General features: G+C 39.3%; 1 protein-coding gene across 5 annotated transcripts in view; it reads right to left on the bottom strand.

The window, feature by feature from the left end:
• NUCB2 (nucleobindin 2) overlaps positions 1-19,252 on the bottom strand; it is a 79,199-nt gene that overhangs the window by 2,678 nt on the left and 57,269 nt on the right. For 4 of the 5 annotated variants that reach the window (XM_030917519.1, XM_030917520.1, XM_030917522.1 and 1 more), the window contains 4 exons: positions 12,772-12,942; positions 12,092-12,173; positions 8,583-11,663; positions 5,837-6,022 (listed from right to left, as the gene is read on the bottom strand). In XM_030917519.1, the coding sequence (XP_030773379.1) occupies positions 11,656-11,663; positions 12,092-12,173; positions 12,772-12,942 (261 nt within the window). In that variant the 3' untranslated portion in view covers positions 5,837-6,022; positions 8,583-11,655. Of the gene's footprint in view, positions 1-5,836; positions 6,023-8,582; positions 11,664-12,083; positions 12,174-12,771; positions 12,943-19,252 lie in introns of those variants that run through there. The other variant, XM_030917521.1, reaches the window with a different exon arrangement.

The raw sequence follows: 19,252 nt of genomic DNA, 5'->3' as shown, positions 1-19,252 counted from the left end.
TCACTGAGATAGATGCATATCTGACTCGCCTCCTTTGGAAAGGTAGAAACTCTAAATCAGAAACTCAAAAGAATGTAACTCTTTGTGTATCACCCGTGACCTGGAAGCTCCCACCGCACTTACAGCCTTCCTGCCTTTGCTTCAAGTTGTCCTGCCTTTCCAGGCCAAACCAATGTACTTCTTACATATATTGATTGATGTCTCGGATCTCCCTAAATGTATAAAACCAAGCTGTGCCCCGACCACCTTGGGCACATGTTGTCAGGACTTTCTGAGGCTGTGTCATGGCCATGTCCTCAACCTTGGCAAAATAAACTTTCTAAATTAACTGAGACCTGTTTCAAATTTTCGGGGTTCACAAATTCATTATACTATTGTTGCAATGATTTTTTTCAAAATAACAAACACATACAAAAATAAATGCAATTTGTGATCCCAGATTGAATCTTAGCCCAGAAAAAATTTATAGTAGAGTAACTGGCAAAATTTGCAGATTAGTTTATAGAATTGTATCAATGTTAATTTCCTGACTGTAATACCTTTACTGTAGTTATATAACATGTTAATATTTGAGGAATCTAGGTGAAGGGCATATGGGAATTCTTTATACTATTTTTGCAAATTTTTTGTAAGGCTAAAATTATTTAAAGTTGGGCAGCTAAAACTCCTAACACCCAGTCCAGGACTTTCCACTATACCAACATCATGGACTCTGTCAATGTGCTATCTTATTAAATGGTTCTTGAATTTAAATGGAAATATTTATTTATCATACAACACTGGACGGTAGGGAGTGTGGCTATAAATGCTCTCAATGACATCTAAATGCTTATTAGACTCTACATAACATCAGCCAGGTTTCCTCTCCATTATGGATTCTCTAATGTTGAAAAAGAGTGAGGTGCTTTTCTACATGATTTACCACTGGTTCCCAAACTTGTCTGCATATTAGAATCACCTGGAGATGGGACCCAGGTACCAATATTTTTTATATCTCTTAGGTGATTTCAATATGCAGACAAGCCTGGAAACCACTGTGATTTTCCACTTCAATGCTATCACTGGAAGACTTGAAGCAGGAGGTGGATAACCACTTACTAGCTATGCTGGAGAACGAGTTCCTTCATTGGAAGATAATATCTAAGGCCCTTACTCAGGCTCTATGACTGTCTAATGTTGGTGTTTTACAAATAATCCATTCTATTAACATTGTCAAATCTTTTTCCCCCGAAAATTACAACAAATATTACATATTTTTCTAATTTTACTTTTAATATAATTACAAATAAACCTATACAAACAATGACTAGAACAATATTTTCCAAAAAATATTGCACTGGAAGAATTTTTACAACATATATTTATAAAATGAATTCAAATGTAACGAAAATGGTATAAAGTCCTGTTTTTCTGATTCTATCAAATTAAAGTCCAATTATTTATTTATAGTTTTAAAAATAGGTCAAATATCTAAATAAGAAAAAATAAATCTAAGTAATCTTCAAGCTAACAAAACGTTTTCCAAAATTTAAAAATAACAACGTTTTTAGCCCCATATTTATAAAAAGTTACTTTTTTTTGAGACGGAGTCTCGCTCTGCCACCCAGGCTATAGTACAGTGGCACGGTATCGGCTCACCGCAACCTCTGCCTCCCGGCCTCAAGCGATTCTCCTGCCTCAGCCTCCTGAGTAGCTGGGATTACAGATGCCCACCACCATGCCCGGCTAATTTCTGTATTTTTAGTAGAGATGGGGTTTCACCATCTTGGCCAGGCTGGTCTTGAACTCCTGACCTCGTGATCCATCCATCTTGGCCTCCCAAAGTGCTGGGATTACAGGCGTGAGCCATCACGCCCAGCAGAAAAGGTTACATTTTTAATTCAACATTTAAATTGAAATTTTTCAATATTCTCCAATTAGTAATAACAAAACTCTTTAAAATCCTGACTTTAAAATAGGATATGTAAACCATCATTGTTAAATGGCTTTAAGACATAATTAATACTGGTAAAATGTGGATTATGCAGCATTGGTTTTCTTCATTAAAAAAAAAAAAGCAATAATGGATAGGGTTTTTTTTTTTTTTTTTCGTGTTTTAGTTCCAGAGGACAATTTTTTTTTTCAGAAGATACTGAATGGTCTTCAATCCAGAACTATTTTAGTCACAAGCTTACACACATTTTCCATCCAAAAAGATCTTTCTATTAAAAGCTATACAAATTGGTACACAGACAGCATTTACTACACAGATACTATTTCTAAAGCTGCAAGTTTCTAATTTTCATGTGTGCTAATAGATACCAGACTAACAGCTTCAGGAAAGATTAACCCCCCTTTCACTGTCACTGAAAGGGGGCTCTGTCTTCTACCTTCAGCCTCCAGAGCTCTTCCATTCTTAGGTCCTGGAACTGGATACAGGGGCTCGGATAGAATTATCAGGAAGTCACCAGAGCCATAGCAGAAGAATGAAGCAGTCACTCTAGGCATTAACTGACTTCAAATTGCTGTCCTTACAAAAATACTTAGCCTCTGTTTCATTTATATAAATCTTTTAGAAGATACCTCTGTTTTAATATAGTCACCTAGTCTTAATTAGTAATACAAAAGGCTCCCTTAGAGAAAAGATGAATAGCTTGGGATTGTGAGGGAAGGGACAAATTTGTTTGCAAGGCCTGATAATAGAGTCCCATAAAGCCAGCGGCTATGAAACTTTGAGACTAAAAATGGTGCTAGGACCTCTTACATGCCTCAAAAGCTTTCTCCAGTGATTAAGAAGGTGCATTAGAAATACAATAGTGGGAAAATCAATACAAAAGTGGGAAAATGGGGGAGTGCATATAGAAAGGAAAGAACTTGATTAAAACTCAGGTCATCCACGCAAAAGTAGTGAAGAAGTAATAAACTAGGCTACTTTTCTCCTAATCAGGGATTGCTGAATTCATGCCCTAGTCTTTCCATATCAAAGATGTTTCTTCCTGTATTAACTGTAAGATGAATAATGCCTGCTGAGATCTATAAAGTACTTTAGATAGGTTTCTGCTTATCTTTAAAACCATTATTTAAGGAGGATACAAAAAAGTCAAAGAACTGAACAGGGACATTCATCAGAGCATCTGACTGCTATGTATTTGCCCCAGATGCTGGTTCACTCTATCAGAGAGGAGTAAAGAGCCAGGGACCCACCCCATGAGTCAGAAATTCTCCTGCGATACAAGCACTCTCTGCAGTTGAAACCAAACCAGGAATGAGGGCCTGCCTAACTAGCTCTAGAAAAACGGACTTTTCTGCAAAGGTACTTTTTTTCCCCCAAAAAATCAACCTTGAATCTCAATGAAACATACTACGAACATCAAAGAGAATAAATACACACACATATCAAAAGAAACAAAAAATGACACAGGATTAGGACTGAGATTTAGTTAGAAAAGAATTAAGATGCAAATTCTAAGATCATATTACTAAATGTCATAGAACAAGAAAGAATCACTACACAAAGTTGATAGGGATTTTAAATGGTCATGTTTGATAGAAATGCTTCAATAAATACCTCCATAAAATTGTTTAAAACATTAAAGGACATAGTAAATACGTTTTAAAAGGGAAATCATCTATACATCACTACTTTAATAAGGAAATATTTAGAAAGTTATCACACCATGAACAGAAAGGGTAAAATTCAAAAGTAAAACAACTCCAAATCACCTTAACAATGGAGGTCAGCATGGAAGCAAAATAGGCCAAGCAACATGGTACAAAACAAATACAACATGGCACAGACTGCACATGTGCCTCATACCCCATGCACAGAAAATCTAAAGCAAGGGCAGGGATTTAATTAAATGACACATACTGTGATATCACTAAAAATGCACATTGAAAATGAACTAAAATTGAACAGAAATAACATGTTAAATGCAATGATTCATGGGGGATAGCAAAGAGAACTAGATGCAATTTTATTTTTTTCTCTCTCACTGTTAAATCACTTGGACTAGTCATAACTTTGAAATCATGTGGAAAATAAATCATTACTCATTTAAAAATTCCACTAGCCAGGCACGGTGGCTCACACCTGTAATCCCAGCACTTTGGGAGGCCGAAGCAGATGGATCACCTGAGGTCAGGAGTTCGAGACCAGCCTGACCAACATGGCAAAACGCTGTCTCTACTGAAAAAACAAAAATTAGCTGGGCATGGTGGCACATGCCTGGAGTCCCAGCTACTCTGGAGACTGAGGCAGGATAATCACTTGAACCCAGGAGGCGGAGACTGCAGTGAGGCAAGATTGTGCCACTGCACTCCAGCCTGGGCAACAGAGTGAGGCTCTGTCTCAAAAATAAAATAAAAATAAAAATAAAAATAAAAATAGGCTAGGCATGGTGGCTCACACCTGTGATCTCAACACTTTGGGAGACCGAGGTGGGTGGATCACCTGAGGTCAGGAGTTCAAGACCAGCCTGGCCACCATGGTGAAACCCTGTCTCTACTAAAAACACAAAAATTAGCCAGGTGTGGTGGCATGCACCTGTAGTCCCAGCTGCTTGGGAGACTGAGACAGGAGAATTGCTTGAACTTGGGAGGCGGAGGTTGCAGTGAGCCGAGATCACATCACTGCACTGCAGCCTGATCGACAGAGCAAGATTCTGTCTCAAAAAAAAATAATAATAATAAAATAAAATAAAAATAAAAATTCTATGGAGTAGCCAAAATTATAAGAATTGTAAAATAAATATTGTAACACTTTACTTCTGAGGTATATATTCATAAATCTGGAAAGGCTTGGGAAATATATTTATTACTAATTATAAAATAATAAAAGGAGGTAAGCAAATTTTCCCAGCAAAACTTAAACTGTTAACTGCAATTGATTATAAACAATTAGTAAAACAAAATTTGTTGACACAGGCATGCAGAGCTTTGATGGTAACCAGAGGGTGGAGCACAGACAGAGAAGTGCACTGTCAAGGGCCGGCTGACAATCAAACTGCTACATGGCATTCAGAATCATCAAGAGCATGGCTGACATCAATTAAAATACAAACTAAAAGCTTTGCTGTGAAAATTATATATATCTATAAACATGAAATATAATTGTTTTTCTACATAATTCTATGAGCAATATTTGAAAAAATCTAAATTTCTAAAACTAAATCAAAAGTTTGATTGCTTTTGATTTGCTTTTGTCTCATTAAACAGGTTGGCAGTACTAGAAACAATACATGCACATTTTTCAATTTAGTGTCTTCACCACTTGCTGATGCTGCTTTCTCTGGCTCAGTTCTTAGACTTTTAAAGAAATGGTTACTAATTCATACCTAACAACTCATTTTTTAAATAAATTAAAAAGTGGGTAGAAAAAGATTAGAATTCTACTAATGATATTATGTCTTTTTAAAAATCAAGGAAAAGGCTGGGCACAGTGGCTCATGCCTGTAATCCCAGCACTTTGGGAGGCTGAAGTCGACAGATCACCTGGGGTCAAGAGTTTGAGACCAGATTAGCCAACATGGTGAAACCCCATCTCTACTAAAAATACAAAAAATTAGCCGGGTGTGGTGGCAGGCACCTGTAATCTCAGCTACTTGGGAGGCTGAGGCAGGAGAATTGCTTGAAACTTGGGAGGTAGAGGTTGCAGTGAGCCATTGCACTCTAGCCTGGGCAACAAGAGTGAAACTCTGTGTCAATAAATAAATAAATAAATAAATAAATAAATAAATAAATAAATAAATAAAAATAAAGGAAAGGTCTGATTTCCTTCAAATCCCATACCTCAAAAGCAGACATTTGGTCACTCATAAGGAATGAAAAAGTAAATATTGTATTTTACTTAACACACCTTAGTATCCCAATTCCAAAAGAAACAAATGAATTTTAAAAGTAGTAAGTTGAGGCACCATTGGTTAAGGGTGAAGGTGGACTTCTCTAGCAGGTTCTTCAGGGGATAAAACTCCTGCATGACAACGATGAAGCTCATCATCTAACTCTGGCTCTTTTTCAGTTTCTTCTTGATTGTACTTCATGGCTATAAAACAAAGATGAAAACTTATGCACTAACCAGAACCCGGATTGTCAAAACTTTATTCTAAGTTAACAGATTTTTTTAACCCCTCTCTTAAAAATCAGGAATAATGGCTCATGTTTCTAATCCCAGCAACTTAGGGGGCTGAGGCAGGAGGATTGCTTGAGGCCAGGAATTTGAGGCCAGCCTGGGCAACATAGCAAGACCCCATCTCTACAACAAATTTAAAAATTAGGCGGGCATGGAAGCACACACCTAGAGTCCCAGCTATTCAGGAAGCTGAGACAGGATTGCTTGAGCCCAGAAGTTCGAGACTATAGTGAGTTATGATGGCACCACTGCACTCCAGCCAGGATGACAGAGAGAGACCCCATCTCTAAAAGAAAAAAAAATCATGTTATCAAAAACATTTTATAATTTTCTTTATATTTTTCCTGAGAAAGATTTGCATTTAATCTTATTGTAATACTATTCTGTTCAACATACATAAAATAATGCTGTTGTAAACAAATCTTGGCATAAAAAACATATATCTATGTCTTAGAGTATTTTTTTTACTACTACTTCTAAATTGTAGTTGTCTTTAGTAAGAGTTAAATATTCTAGAGACTAATCCTTCAAAATCTAATTTTAATTATATATACAGTTTGAGATTCTCAAATTCAAAATTCTGAAACCCAAAATGCTCCAAAATCCAAAACTTTTTGAGTGCCAGCATGATGCTCAAAGGAAATGCTCATTTCAGATGTCTAATTTTTAGATTTGGGATGCTCAACCAATAAAAGTATAATGCAGGCTGGGCGTGGTGGCTCATGCCTGTAATCCCAGCACTTTGGGAGGCCAAGGCAGGCACATCGCTTAAGGTTAGGAGTTTGAGACCAGCCTGGCCAACATAGTGAAACCCTGACTCTACTAAAAATACAAAAATTAGCTGGGTGTAGTGACTCACGCCTGTAATTCCAGCTACAAAAAAAATCCAAAATCCAAAACACTTCAGGTTCCAAGCACTGTGGATAAGGAATGCTCAGCCTCTACTGAAGTATATTATAAAATGCACATGCTTCATGAAAATTCATATGTGAAACAAAACTTCAAATTACTAATAAATTTCACTAACTCAGCTAAACCAAAGACATTTAATAACTAAAGAAATACGAAGAAGAATGGTATAAACACAAGACCAATACTTTCTAACAGAACTGAAAAGAATACTGTTTGCAACTGTCTTAGAAATAATAGGCCAGGTGCGGTGGCTCATGCCTGTAATCCCAGCACTTTGGGAGGTCGAGGTGGGTGGATCACGAGGTCAGGGGTTCAAGGCCAGCCTGACCAATATGGGGAAACCCCGTCTCTACTAAAAATACAAAAAGCAGCCGGGCGCAGTGGCAAGTGCCTGTAATCCCAGCTACTCGGGAGGCTGAGGCCGGAGAATTGCTTGAACCCGGGCGGCACAGGTGGCAGTGAGCCGAGATCACGCCACTGCACTCTAGCCTAGGTGACAAGAGTGAGACACTGTCTCAAAAAATAATAATATTCATTCATAAATGCCAGTACTCAAAAAAATTATAATTCCTTAATCTATAATTTTAGGCTTAGTAATTCTTTTCTGAATAATATAAATTACATTAGTTTGCTGGAAAGTGTGAAATATTTCTACATTAATATCCATCATTTACTCGAGCCAAAAAAGCATTTCAAGAAATTACTCTATTTCTTCCTATTAATTCCTGATTTAACCACTTTACCAACTGTGGTTAAACGTTTACCCAAAAGAATGTCTTATCAGTTTCATGTCACAGATAGTAGTCATCAACAAAAGGATATGCCAAACCATTTTTCAATATTGCTTACAATTTAAGCAATATAGATAGAGATTCTATTGCTTATAATTTAAGCAAGAGATTCTAATCCATTTCTTTAAAAAACATAGCAAGCACTATTACTACATTGAGTGGTTTTTGTAGGTTTTGTAAAGCTGTATATAAGAATAACTTTCCTAAACTGCTATTTAATTTTGGGATCCATTGTTTAAGTATGTTTGGAGGAATATGCAATGATTATCTAAAAATCTATAAAATAAGGACTAAGAGTTTAAAAATTATTATGTGAAACAATGTAAACTTGTGAGGTGCTAGGGCAGCCTTTTCTTTTTTTTCCTGAGATAGAGTCTTGCTCTGTGGCCCAGGCTGGAGTGCAGTGGCGTGATCTCAGATCACTGCAACCTCCACCTCGCAGGCTCAAGCAATTCTGCTGCCTCAGCCTCTTGAATAGCTGGGACTATAGGTGTGCGCCACCACACCCAGCTAATTTTTCTATTTTTAGTAGAGATGGGGTTTCACCATGTTGGCCAGGCTGGTCTTGAACTCCTAACCTCAGGTGATCCACCCACCTTGGCTTCCCAAAGTGCTGGGATTACAGGTGTGAGCCACCACACCCAGCCTAGGGTAGCTTTTAACATGCATTCCTATCACACAGAGGTAGGAAAGTTGAACATTATATCTCCTAACCTCCCTTGCAGCTAGGGTTTCAGATATGATTGGTCCAGTCCACCAGATTCACTCACTTGAGACTTTTACTTAGAACCAAGTAACATGGGGACAGAGGCAAGAAGACATGTATCTATTTTTGCTGGCATAAAGAATGGCAGAGGTGGTGTGGCTCTGGAACTGGCAACTGTTCACAGCTTCCTAGTCCAGCAGGCGGCTTCCTAATCCAGCAGGCAGCTTCTTGATTGTTCTAAAAGCGGCAGCTCCTTCAGCAGCCTAGTCTTGTGACATAATTCCTAGAAGCTCAGCCTAGGTCTGTTTCCTCAGCCCTCCCATCGATTCTGTGACCTATCTATACTGATTCACCCATTCCTTCTGTTTAATACCTAAAGAAGATTTCATTGCCTACAGCTAAGAATCTTGACCTATACAGAATTTGGCAGCTAGAAGTAAGGTGCAGCAAGTCAAAGGCCCTAAATCTGGGGTTGGCTTAGTTGAGGAGGTAGGGCTTTGGGCAGTGAGACTTTTGCCAACAGAGGTCAAGGTGAGGTTCAGACTTCCTGCCACAGAGACAAAGGTGGTAGAACTTCAGAGTGCTAGCATGTGTTGGCTGCTTCTTGCCTCTTTTCAGCAAAGCCCTAAAGAGATATGTGACTTGGACTAAGGTTAACACGTCTGCAGTGATGCAAGGGAAAATAGCTTTGCTGAAATTGCTCTTTGTCTACCATATAAATTGACCAAGACCCAAATCTGGAGCCCTGAAGAATTGAAAAAGTCAAGTACTACTGTACTCCAAAGTGAAGCATTTATAAGTAAAGGCTCTGAGGGAGCTACTAAAACTTTCTCAACCTTTTTCAAGAACGTTCCCTTAGAATTTTCTGCCAAATAATAGGAGCCATCCTAGGGGAAGAGATCAGATTAAGACTGTTGCCATTCCATGCAAGCCTACAGTTTCAAAGGATCTCAAGGAGGTACCATTCCTGTGAGAACAAAGAGGATGGAGAGCACACAGAGGCCAGCAAGTAAATGATGAGGTTCTTTGTTAAAAACAATGTATTTTACCTTGGTTAAAACTGTCCATGGAAATGACTGAAGACAACGGACCAGAAACTTACTAAATTTTTAGGAATCCACTTGGCCAAGAAACAGAACAAAACAACAACAACAACCCAAACCTGGCCTGCAACAGCCTGTAGCTGTTACGGATCTATACTCTAATTCCCAAGCCTGCCCCCAGACTCACAATTATAGGAAGTAAACTGCTAAGGCTGCCCAGCCTCCAAGAAGGGTATACTTTCCAATGCCCATGCAGACTGTGTCTGAAAATTAATGTACAATGAAAACCACCCAGAAAGTAAAACCAAGGCCCCCTGAGGACATTAGATAAAGGAATTCCTCTCAGAAAGGTGAATGAGGGGTTGCCTGATGGGCAAACCAAGGAATATATTCATGAACTATAGCAGAGAGATTTAATTATTTTTGCCAAGCAGTACTTTCCAATTGCTATGGATCAGTGGCCACTATATTTCTAATTCTCCCCTTTTCTGAAAGATCAGTTTTAGGGGTCCTGGGCATGGTGGCTCACACCAAGTGATCCCAGTGCTTTGGGAGGCTGAGGGGAGAAGATTGCTTGAGACCAGGAGTTTAAGACCAGCCTGAGCAACATAGCAATACTTCATCTCTACAAAAAAAATGTTTAGCCAGGTGTTCGTGGCGTGTGCCTGTAGTCCTAGCTACTAGGGAGACTGAGGTGGAAGGATCACTTGAGCCCAGGAGTTCAAGGCTGCAGTAAGCTATGATCGCACCACTGTATTCTAGACCAGACAACACAGGAAGACCCTGTTTCTAAAAAGCTTCAGAGTTTTCCTGCACCTTTGCATTATGCATCTGGCACTCTTGGGGCAGAAAACTTGTCTTTCAGTTTGTAGGTGGCCAGAACACAAGGAGCCACACCCTAACATGACGGAGGGGACTGTCTCCAGATAGCATGGTCTTTCATCTAATATGCAATAATGGGCTGGATTTATGGTGGTTTCTCTTCAGGGAGAGGGGGTGAGTGTTTTCTATCTTGGAAGAAGATGGTACACAGAAATTTAGGTAGCCAACAAGGGTGGCTGAGGTTCAAATTGAAAGTTGCCTACAAAACATTCCCTCTTCCCTTCTTCCTTAGTAAAATAATCCAACTTTTAGCTGGTCACATTGCCACATGGACTTCTCAGCCTCCCTAGCAGCTAGGTGTGGCCATCAGTGTGACCCAGTTCTAGTCGAGACATAAGTTCAGGTGCTGCTGGTTCTGGAAAATGGCCTCAGGGAAGCTGACTCAAGCAGAGAAAGTCTAGTTTCTTGCCTTCCCCACTGCCTCCAGGAGCAAACTTGAACAGTAAGAGTGAGGTAACCTGAGGATAAAAATCATGCACTGAGGATAGCAGAGAAGAAAGATAGGAACCTGGACACCACCTACTTCTAGACTTCTTTTATGTAAGAAAAAAACTCCTATTTAGTTTAAACCACTGTTATCTTTGGTTTTTCTGTTATATGTAACAGAACCCAATCTTAAATGATAAAGTATAGAGCAAAATAAAAAAGAATGAAAAATGACCTGAAATGGTAGCAAAAACGATTCAGGTGAAGAATTTCTAGCAGTTGAGGTTGCCAAAAGTAGAAAAAAGTTACCAGGAAACACAGGGAAATACTATGGCCTTTTCAGAATTATTAATATCAAAGAAATATTTATTGAAAGAAAGAATGATAAGCACCCATAAAAGAATATCTACGTTTATGAGAGCAATCTAATTTAAAAGCAAGAGGCAGAGTTTTCTCACTTAAATAGCTCCTAATAGTTTCACTAAATTATGGCATAAAGCCACTTAATTAAATCACTAAAGGAGAACAAAAAAAAAAAAAATAGAAGAGACGTGTGAATGTGAGAGCAGAGAGCAGACAGTGAGTTTGTTTTCTTCCTGGTTCTGGTAGACTTCAATCCTTTAATATCTGTGTCCCCAAAAAAGTGTTTTCATTTAAAAAGTATCTTCCTTTATTTCAAACATGCTTTTAAAATATTTATTGAGCAGAGAAAAAGGAAGGGAGCTAAAAAGATGAAATAGATGTTGAGTTAACAGCTTTCTTCCGAGCTCTGGTGGACTTCAGACTTTAAATGTCTGTTGGAAAAAAAAAAAAGTTCTTATTTTAAAAGCATCTTCCTTTATTCTGAATGTTCTTTCATATACAAATATACTTGTTTTAAAAAATATGCTTAGCTAATCATAGATTACAATTTTTAAAAACATGTTCTCTGGTAAGATTAATATAATTAGAAAAGAATTACAAATAATGTTGAAATAAACCATTTTACCATAAATATGGTTATCAAATTATACAAATGATACAGCACTGAAAATTTGCTGCTACATAAAACTTTTGGAGGCATTTTCATTTTTCTGTAATCTAAATTGCTCTAATACTAGAAAAAACACACAAAAAATAACATACCATCTTAATGACTTGAAATTATATTTGTAATAAATGTGGACTTCAATTGATACAATAATTTATTTTCCTAAATAAATAATCAAACAGAATTACATACGTGGCTCAAACTTCAATTCTCCAGCTGGCCCTGATGGAGGAATTCCTTGTTGTAATTTTTTTTGTTCCATCTGCTGTATGACCTGGTGAATGGAAAACGAAAGTTAAAAGTATAACTTGATTTTCTATCATATGTGTGACCTTTGACAAAGCACAACAAAGTAACTGAAAATTGTTTTCTAAAACAAAGATATTCAAACGATAAGATTTAGATTTGACCAGGTGCAGTGGCTCACGCCTATAGTCCCAACAATTTCAGAGGCCGAGGTGGGAGGATCACTTGAGGCCAGGAGTTCGAGACCAGCCTCGGCAACATAGTGAGACCTGGTCTCTACAACATATATTAACATTAGCCAGGAACACTGGCATACACCTGTAGTCCTAGCTAGTGGGGAGGCTGACGTGGGAGGATCACTTAAGCCCAGGAGTTTGAGGCTGCAGTGAGCTATGATCACAGCGCTGTACTCCAGCCTGGGAGACAGGCTGTCTCAAAATAAAATAAAGTAATATAAAATAAAATTTAGATTAATATTCCACAAAATAGTTTTAAAGTATTAAAGTTTAAAATACTATAGCAATAGCAGTGTACTATAGTACAATGAAATATGTTACAAAAACACAGGCTTTTAACAAAGAACCTAAAATCTTTTTTAATGCCATAATCTTTTGACAAAATGCCACCTGATGATATTCCAGCTTCTGGGCCTCCAGTTGATCATGCTGACGTTGTAGCTCTTCTTTTTGTTTCTGAAGCTCATCTGCCTTCTTCTTAAGTTCATTTTCTTGTAAAGCAATAATATTTTCATATTCTTTTAGTTCTTCCTCTGTGAAGAACTGTTGCTGATCTAATGTCTAAAAGAAAAAAAATGAGGAAAGAATAATCTCAAAACTACAACAATAAAGTCTGATTTAGCTTTAAAATTCTATGGTTAGCAAAGTATAAAAGAGTATCTATAGGATTATGCCTTTGGGGTAAGAAGGAAGGGGAAATAAGTAATATATATTTATGTACTCATTTGAACAAAAGGAAAAACAGGAAGAGAAACTCAGAGATTCTCTTCTGGGATTGACGACTAAAGGCAAAGAGTGAGAACTGGGTAAAAGAGACAAAGAGAACGTGGGAAGAGAAATAAAATTTATCATTCCCCCCCAATCCTCACTGAAACACCAAATTTTAACAGCTGTCTGCACACAGAAAACCACAAGAAACAAACATCAGGTGAGCACTCACAGGACCTGATTTCAACTTCATATCACCTACAAAGACATTGAGAAGGGCCAAAGAGACAGTCTTGAATCACCTATTCCACCTCTCCCCCACCCCCTCGCAGCAGACCTGCAGCACAGAGAGTCTGTGCCCTCTGGGAAGGGAGCATAGCAACTGGGGGACTTTACATTGAACTTTGTGCTACCCTGTCACAGCAGAGAATAAAGGTGTTCTGGGCTCCACCAGTGTCCATGCATAGGAGCATTTGAACCAGCCCTAGCCAGAGGAGAATCGCCCATGCCAGCAATGGGTACTGAATTTCCTGGCAAGCCTCACCATGTGGGCTGAAGTGCTCTGGGGCCCTAGGTAAACTTGAAAAGGAGTCTAGGAAAGAAGGACTATAATTCCTAGGCAACTCCTAGTGCTAGGCTGGGCTGAGAGACAGTGAACTAGGGTAGCAGGTGACCAGGGGAGATACCAGCTGGTGAGGCTAAGGGTATGCTTGTGCTACCCCTCCCCCAACCTCAGGCAGTACAGCTTGCGGCTATGAAAGTGATTCCTTTCTTGAGGAAAGGAGAGGAAAAAGTAAAGAGGGCTTTGTTTTACATCTTGGATACCAGCTAAGCCATGGTAGGATAGGGCACCAGGCAGAACTGTGAGGTCCTGATTCCAGGCCCTAACTCCAAGGTGACATTTCTAGACATACCCTGGCCCAAAAGGAAAACTGCTGCCTTAAGGGAGCAGTCCCGGCAGGCTTCATCACTTGCTGAGTAAAGAGCCCTTGGGCCCTGAATAACCAGCGGCAAGACCCAGGGAGTATGCTCTGTGTCTTGGACTCTGAGACATGCTGGCTTTGGGGTGACCCAGCACATTCCCAGCTGTAGTGGCTATGGTGAGAGACCCCTGTTTGAGGAAAGCAGAGGGAAAGTAAAGGTGATTTTTGTCTTGCACCCTAGGTACCAGCTTGGCCACAATGGGGTAGAGCAACAAGCAGACTTTTGGGGTCCCCAAGTCCAGGCCTTGGCTCTTGGACAGCATTTCTGGACTCGCCTTGGGCCAGAGGGAAGCCCACTTCCCTGAAGGGTAAAGGCCTGGCAGCATTTACTGCAAGGTGACAGAAAAGCCCTCGGGCTTTCAGTAAATATCAGCAGTGGCTGGCAGAGAACCCCGTGTGGACCAGAGGTGGTGGTGGTAATGGCCACAGGGAGAGCGTCCTCTGCCTGTAGAAAGAGGAGTGAAGAGCAGGAAGGCTTTTGTACTGTGGTTTGAGTGCCAGCTTAGCCACAGTAAAATAGAACATCAGGTAAATTGCCAGGGTTTTTTACTCCATTTCCTGGCTTCCAGACAGCATCTCTGGACACACTCAGGATCTGGGGGAACTTGCCACCATGAAGGAAAGGGCCTTGGTCAAGGCCCAGTGCTATGTTGGCTTCAGGCCTGACCCAGCACAGTTCCATGGTGATGCCCATAAGGGTACTTGCATCACCACACCTCCAGTTCCAGGTGGCTGAGCACACAGAGAGAGACCATTTGTTTGGAAGACAGTAAGGGAAAAGAACAAGAGTCTCTGCCTGGTAATCTAGAGAATTCTTCCGGATCTTATCCAAGACCACCAAGGTGGTACTTTTAAGAGTCTGCAAAAATCACAGAATTACTGGACTTTGGGCCCAAGTCCCGTGGAATACCTGGAAAGCTTTCCGAAGAAGGATATGCACAAACAAGCCCAGAATATGAAGATTACAATAACTATCTAACTCTTCAATGCTCCGACACCAACAAACATCTACACACATCACCACCACCCAGGAAAACATGACCTAACCAAATGAATTAAATAAGGTACCTGGTTCCAATCCTGGAGAACCAGAGATATATGACCTTTCAGATACAGAATTCAAAATAGCTGTATTGAGGAAACTCAAAGAAATTCAAGATAACACAGAGAAGGAATTCAGAATTCTATCAGATAAATTCAACAAAGAGATCAAAATAATTAGAAAGAATCAAGCAGAAATTCTAGAGCTAAAAAATGGAATGGACATGCTGATGAATGCAACAGAGTCTCTTAATAGCAGAACTGATCAAGCAGAAGAAAGAATTACTGAGCTTAAAGACAGGCTATTTGAAAATACAGAGGATGCAAAGGAAAGAGAATGAAAAACAATGAAAGCATGCTTACAAGATCTAGAAAATAGCCTCAAAAGGGCAAATATGGGAGTTTTATTGGCCTTAAAGAGGAGACAGAGAGAGAGATAAGGGTAGGCAGTTTATTCAAAGGAATACTATCAGAAATATTTCAACATTCAAGTGCAAAAAGGTTATAGAACACCAAGCAGATTTAACTCACGTCAGACTACCTCAAGGCATTTAATAATCAAACTACCAAAGGTCAAGTACAAAGAAAGGATCCTGGCCAGGCGTAGTGGCTCGCACCTGTAATCTTAGCATTTTGGGAGGCAGAGGTGGGCAGATCACGTAAGACCAGGATTTCAAGACCAGTCTGGCCAACATGGAAAAACCTCATCTCACCTAAAAATATAAAAATTAGCCAGATGTGGCACACAGCTGTAATTCCAGCTGCTCGGGAGCCTAAACCACAAGAATCACTTGAACCTGAGAGGCAGAAGTTGCAGTGAGCCAAGATCACACCACTGCATTCCAGCCGGGGTAAGAGAACAAGACTGTGTCTCAGGTGCCAGATTTTTCAGTGGAAACCTTACAGGCCAAGAGAGACTGGTATGAAATATTTGCAGCACTGACAGGAAAAAAATTTTTTTTACCCTAGAATAGTATATTCACTGAAAATATCCTTTAAGCATGAAGGAGAAATAAAGACCTTCTCAGATAAACAAAAACTGAGGGACTGCATCAACACCAGACCTGTCCTATAAGAAATGTGAAAGGTAGTTCTTCAATCTGAAAGAAAATGACGTTAATGAGAACAAAAAAATCATCTGAAGGTACAAAACTCACTGGTGACAGTAAGCACACAGAAAAACACAGAATAATATCACACTGTAATTGCTGTATATAAACTTCTCTTGACTTAAGTAGAAAGGCCAAACAAGGAACCAATCAAAAATAACTAAAAATAAATAAAATAATAACTACAACTTTTCAAGACAGGCAATAAAATAAGATATAAAAAGTACGATCAGGAGCAGTGGCTCAGGCCTGTAATCCCAGCACTTTGGGAGGCCGAGGCAGGCAGATCACTTGAGGTTGGGAGTTCGAGACCAGCCTGACCAACATGGAGAAACCCCATCTCTATTAAAAATACAAAAAATTAGCCGGGCGTGGTGGCACATGCCTGTAATCCCAGCTACTCGGGAGGCTGAGGCAGGAGAATCGCTTGAACCCAGGAGGCAGAGGTTGTGGTGGGCTGAGATTGAGCCATTACACTCCAGTCTGGGTAACTAGAGCAAAACTCCGTCTCAACAACAACAACAACAAAAACAAAGTAACAATGAGGCCAGGCGCAGTGGCTCATGCCTGTAATCCCAGCACTTTGGGAGGCTGAGGTGGGCAGATCACCTGAGGCTGGGAGTTTGAGACCAGCCTGACCAACATGGAGAAATCCTGTCTCTACTATAAATACAAAATTAGCTGGGCATGGTGGTGCATGCCTGTAATCTCAGCTACTTGGGAGGCTGAGGCATGAGAATCGCTTGAACCTAGGGGGCGGAGGTTGTGATGAGCTGAGGTCTTGCCATTGCACTCCAGCCTGGGCAACAAGAGCGAAACTCTGTCTCAAAAAAAAAAAAAAAAAGTAACAAAAAGTTAAAAAGCAGGGAGATGAAGTGGAAGTGTAAAGTATTTATTTTCTTTTTGTATGGTTGTTTATGCAATCAGTGTTGTCATCAATTTAAAATAATGGGTTATAAAATATTATTTGCAGGCCTCATGGTAATCTCAAATCTAAAAACATACAATTGATACACATAAAAAAAAGCAAGAAATTAGAGCATGCCACCAGAGAAAATCAGCTTCACGGAAAGGAAGACAGGAAGGAAGAAAAAGAAGACAGCAAAACAACCAGAAAAATAACGAAATGGCAGGAGTAAGTCCCTACTTATCAGTAATAATAACTTCTAAAGTAAATCAACTAAACTTTTCAATCAAGACACAGAGTGTCAGAATAGATGAAAAAACAAGACCCAATGATCTGTTGCCTAAAAGAAACACACTTCACCTATAAAGACATACAGAGTGAAAATAAAGAGATGGAAACAGATATTCCCTGCCAATGGAAACCAAAAAACAGCAGGAGTAGCAGGAGCAGTACTTACATCAGACTAAACAGAGGTCAAGACAAAAACTAAGAAGAGACAAAGAAAATGATAAATGGGTCCATTGAGCAAGAAGATACAATGATTATAAACAGATATGCACCCAACACTAGAACATCCAGATACATTAAGCAAATATTATTAGACCTAAAGACAAAGACAGGCCTCAATGCAATAACAGCTGAAGATTTCAACACCCCACTTTCAGCATCAGACAGAACTCCCAGACAGAAAATCAACAAAGTGACATTGGACATAATCTACACTATAGATCAAATGGATCTAATAGATATTTAACAAACATTTCATCCAACAGCTATAGCGTACACATTTTTCTCCTTAGCACATGGATCGTTCTCAAAGATAGACAATATGGGCCAGGCACGGTCGCTCACACCTGTAATCCTAGCACTTTGGAAGGCCGAAGTGGGTGGATCACTTGAAGTCAGGAGTTCAAGACCAGCCTGACCAATATGGTAAACTCCATCTCTATTAAAAAGATACAAAAATTAGCCGAGCGTTGTGACACACATCTTTAATCCCACCTACTCAGGCGGCTGAGACAAGAGAATCGCTTGAACCCAGGAGGTGGAGGTTGCAGTGAGCCAAGATCGCCCCACTGCACTCTGGCCTGGGCAACAGACTGAGGCTCTGTCTCAAAAATAAATAAATAAATAGACAAATAGACAATATGTTAGGTCACAAAACAAGTCTTAAAACATTCTGCTGAGCATGGTGGCTCATGCCAGTAATCCCAGCACTTTGGGAAGCCAAGGTGGGCAGATCACTTGAGGTTGGGAGTTCACAACTAGCCTGGCCAACATGGTGAAACCCCATTCCTACTAAAAATACAAAAATTAGCTGGGTGTGGTGGCATGTGCCTGTAATTCCAGCTACTTGGGAGGCTGACGCACAAGAATTGCTTGAACCTGGAAGGTGAAGGTTGCAGTGAGCTGACATAGTGCCACTGCACTCCAGCCTGGGCAACAGAACAAGACTTTGTCTCAAAAAAAAAAAAAAAAAAATTCATAAAATAGAAATAATATTAAGCATCTTCTCTGACCACAATGGAATAAAACTACAAATCGATAATAAGAGGAATTTTGGAAACTATACAAACACATGGAAATGAAACAGTATGCTCCCGAATAACCAGTAGGTCAATGAAAAAATTAAGAAGGAAATTGAAACATTTCTTGAAACAACTGATAATGGAAACAACATACCAAATGCAGTACTAAGAGGGAAATTTATAGTTATAACTGTCTGTATCAAAAAAAGAAGAAAAATCTCAAATAAATAACCTAATAGTGCATCTTAACTAGAAAAGCAAGAGCAAACTAAATCCAAAATTAGTAGAAGAAATGAAAAAATAAAGATCAGAGCAGAAATAAATGAATATGAAATGAAGAAAACAATATAAAAGATCAATGAAACAAAAAGTTGGTTTGCTGAAGTTAAACAAAATTGACAAACCCTTAGCCATACTAAGAGACAAAGAGAGAAAACCCAAATAAATGAAACCAGAGATGAAAAAGGAGACATTACAACTGGTACTGCAGAAATTCAATGGATCATTAATGGCTACTATGAGCAACTATATGCCAATAAATTGGAAAATCTACAAGAAATGGACAAATTCCTAGACACATACAAACTACCAAGA

Source organism: Rhinopithecus roxellana, chromosome 15, assembly GCF_007565055.1.
Source record: "Rhinopithecus roxellana isolate Shanxi Qingling chromosome 15, ASM756505v1, whole genome shotgun sequence".
NCBI lineage: Eukaryota > Metazoa > Chordata > Mammalia > Primates > Cercopithecidae > Rhinopithecus > Rhinopithecus roxellana.
The sequence above is the reverse complement of the archived record's forward strand: the minus strand, read 5'-3'. Positions and strand labels throughout refer to the sequence as shown.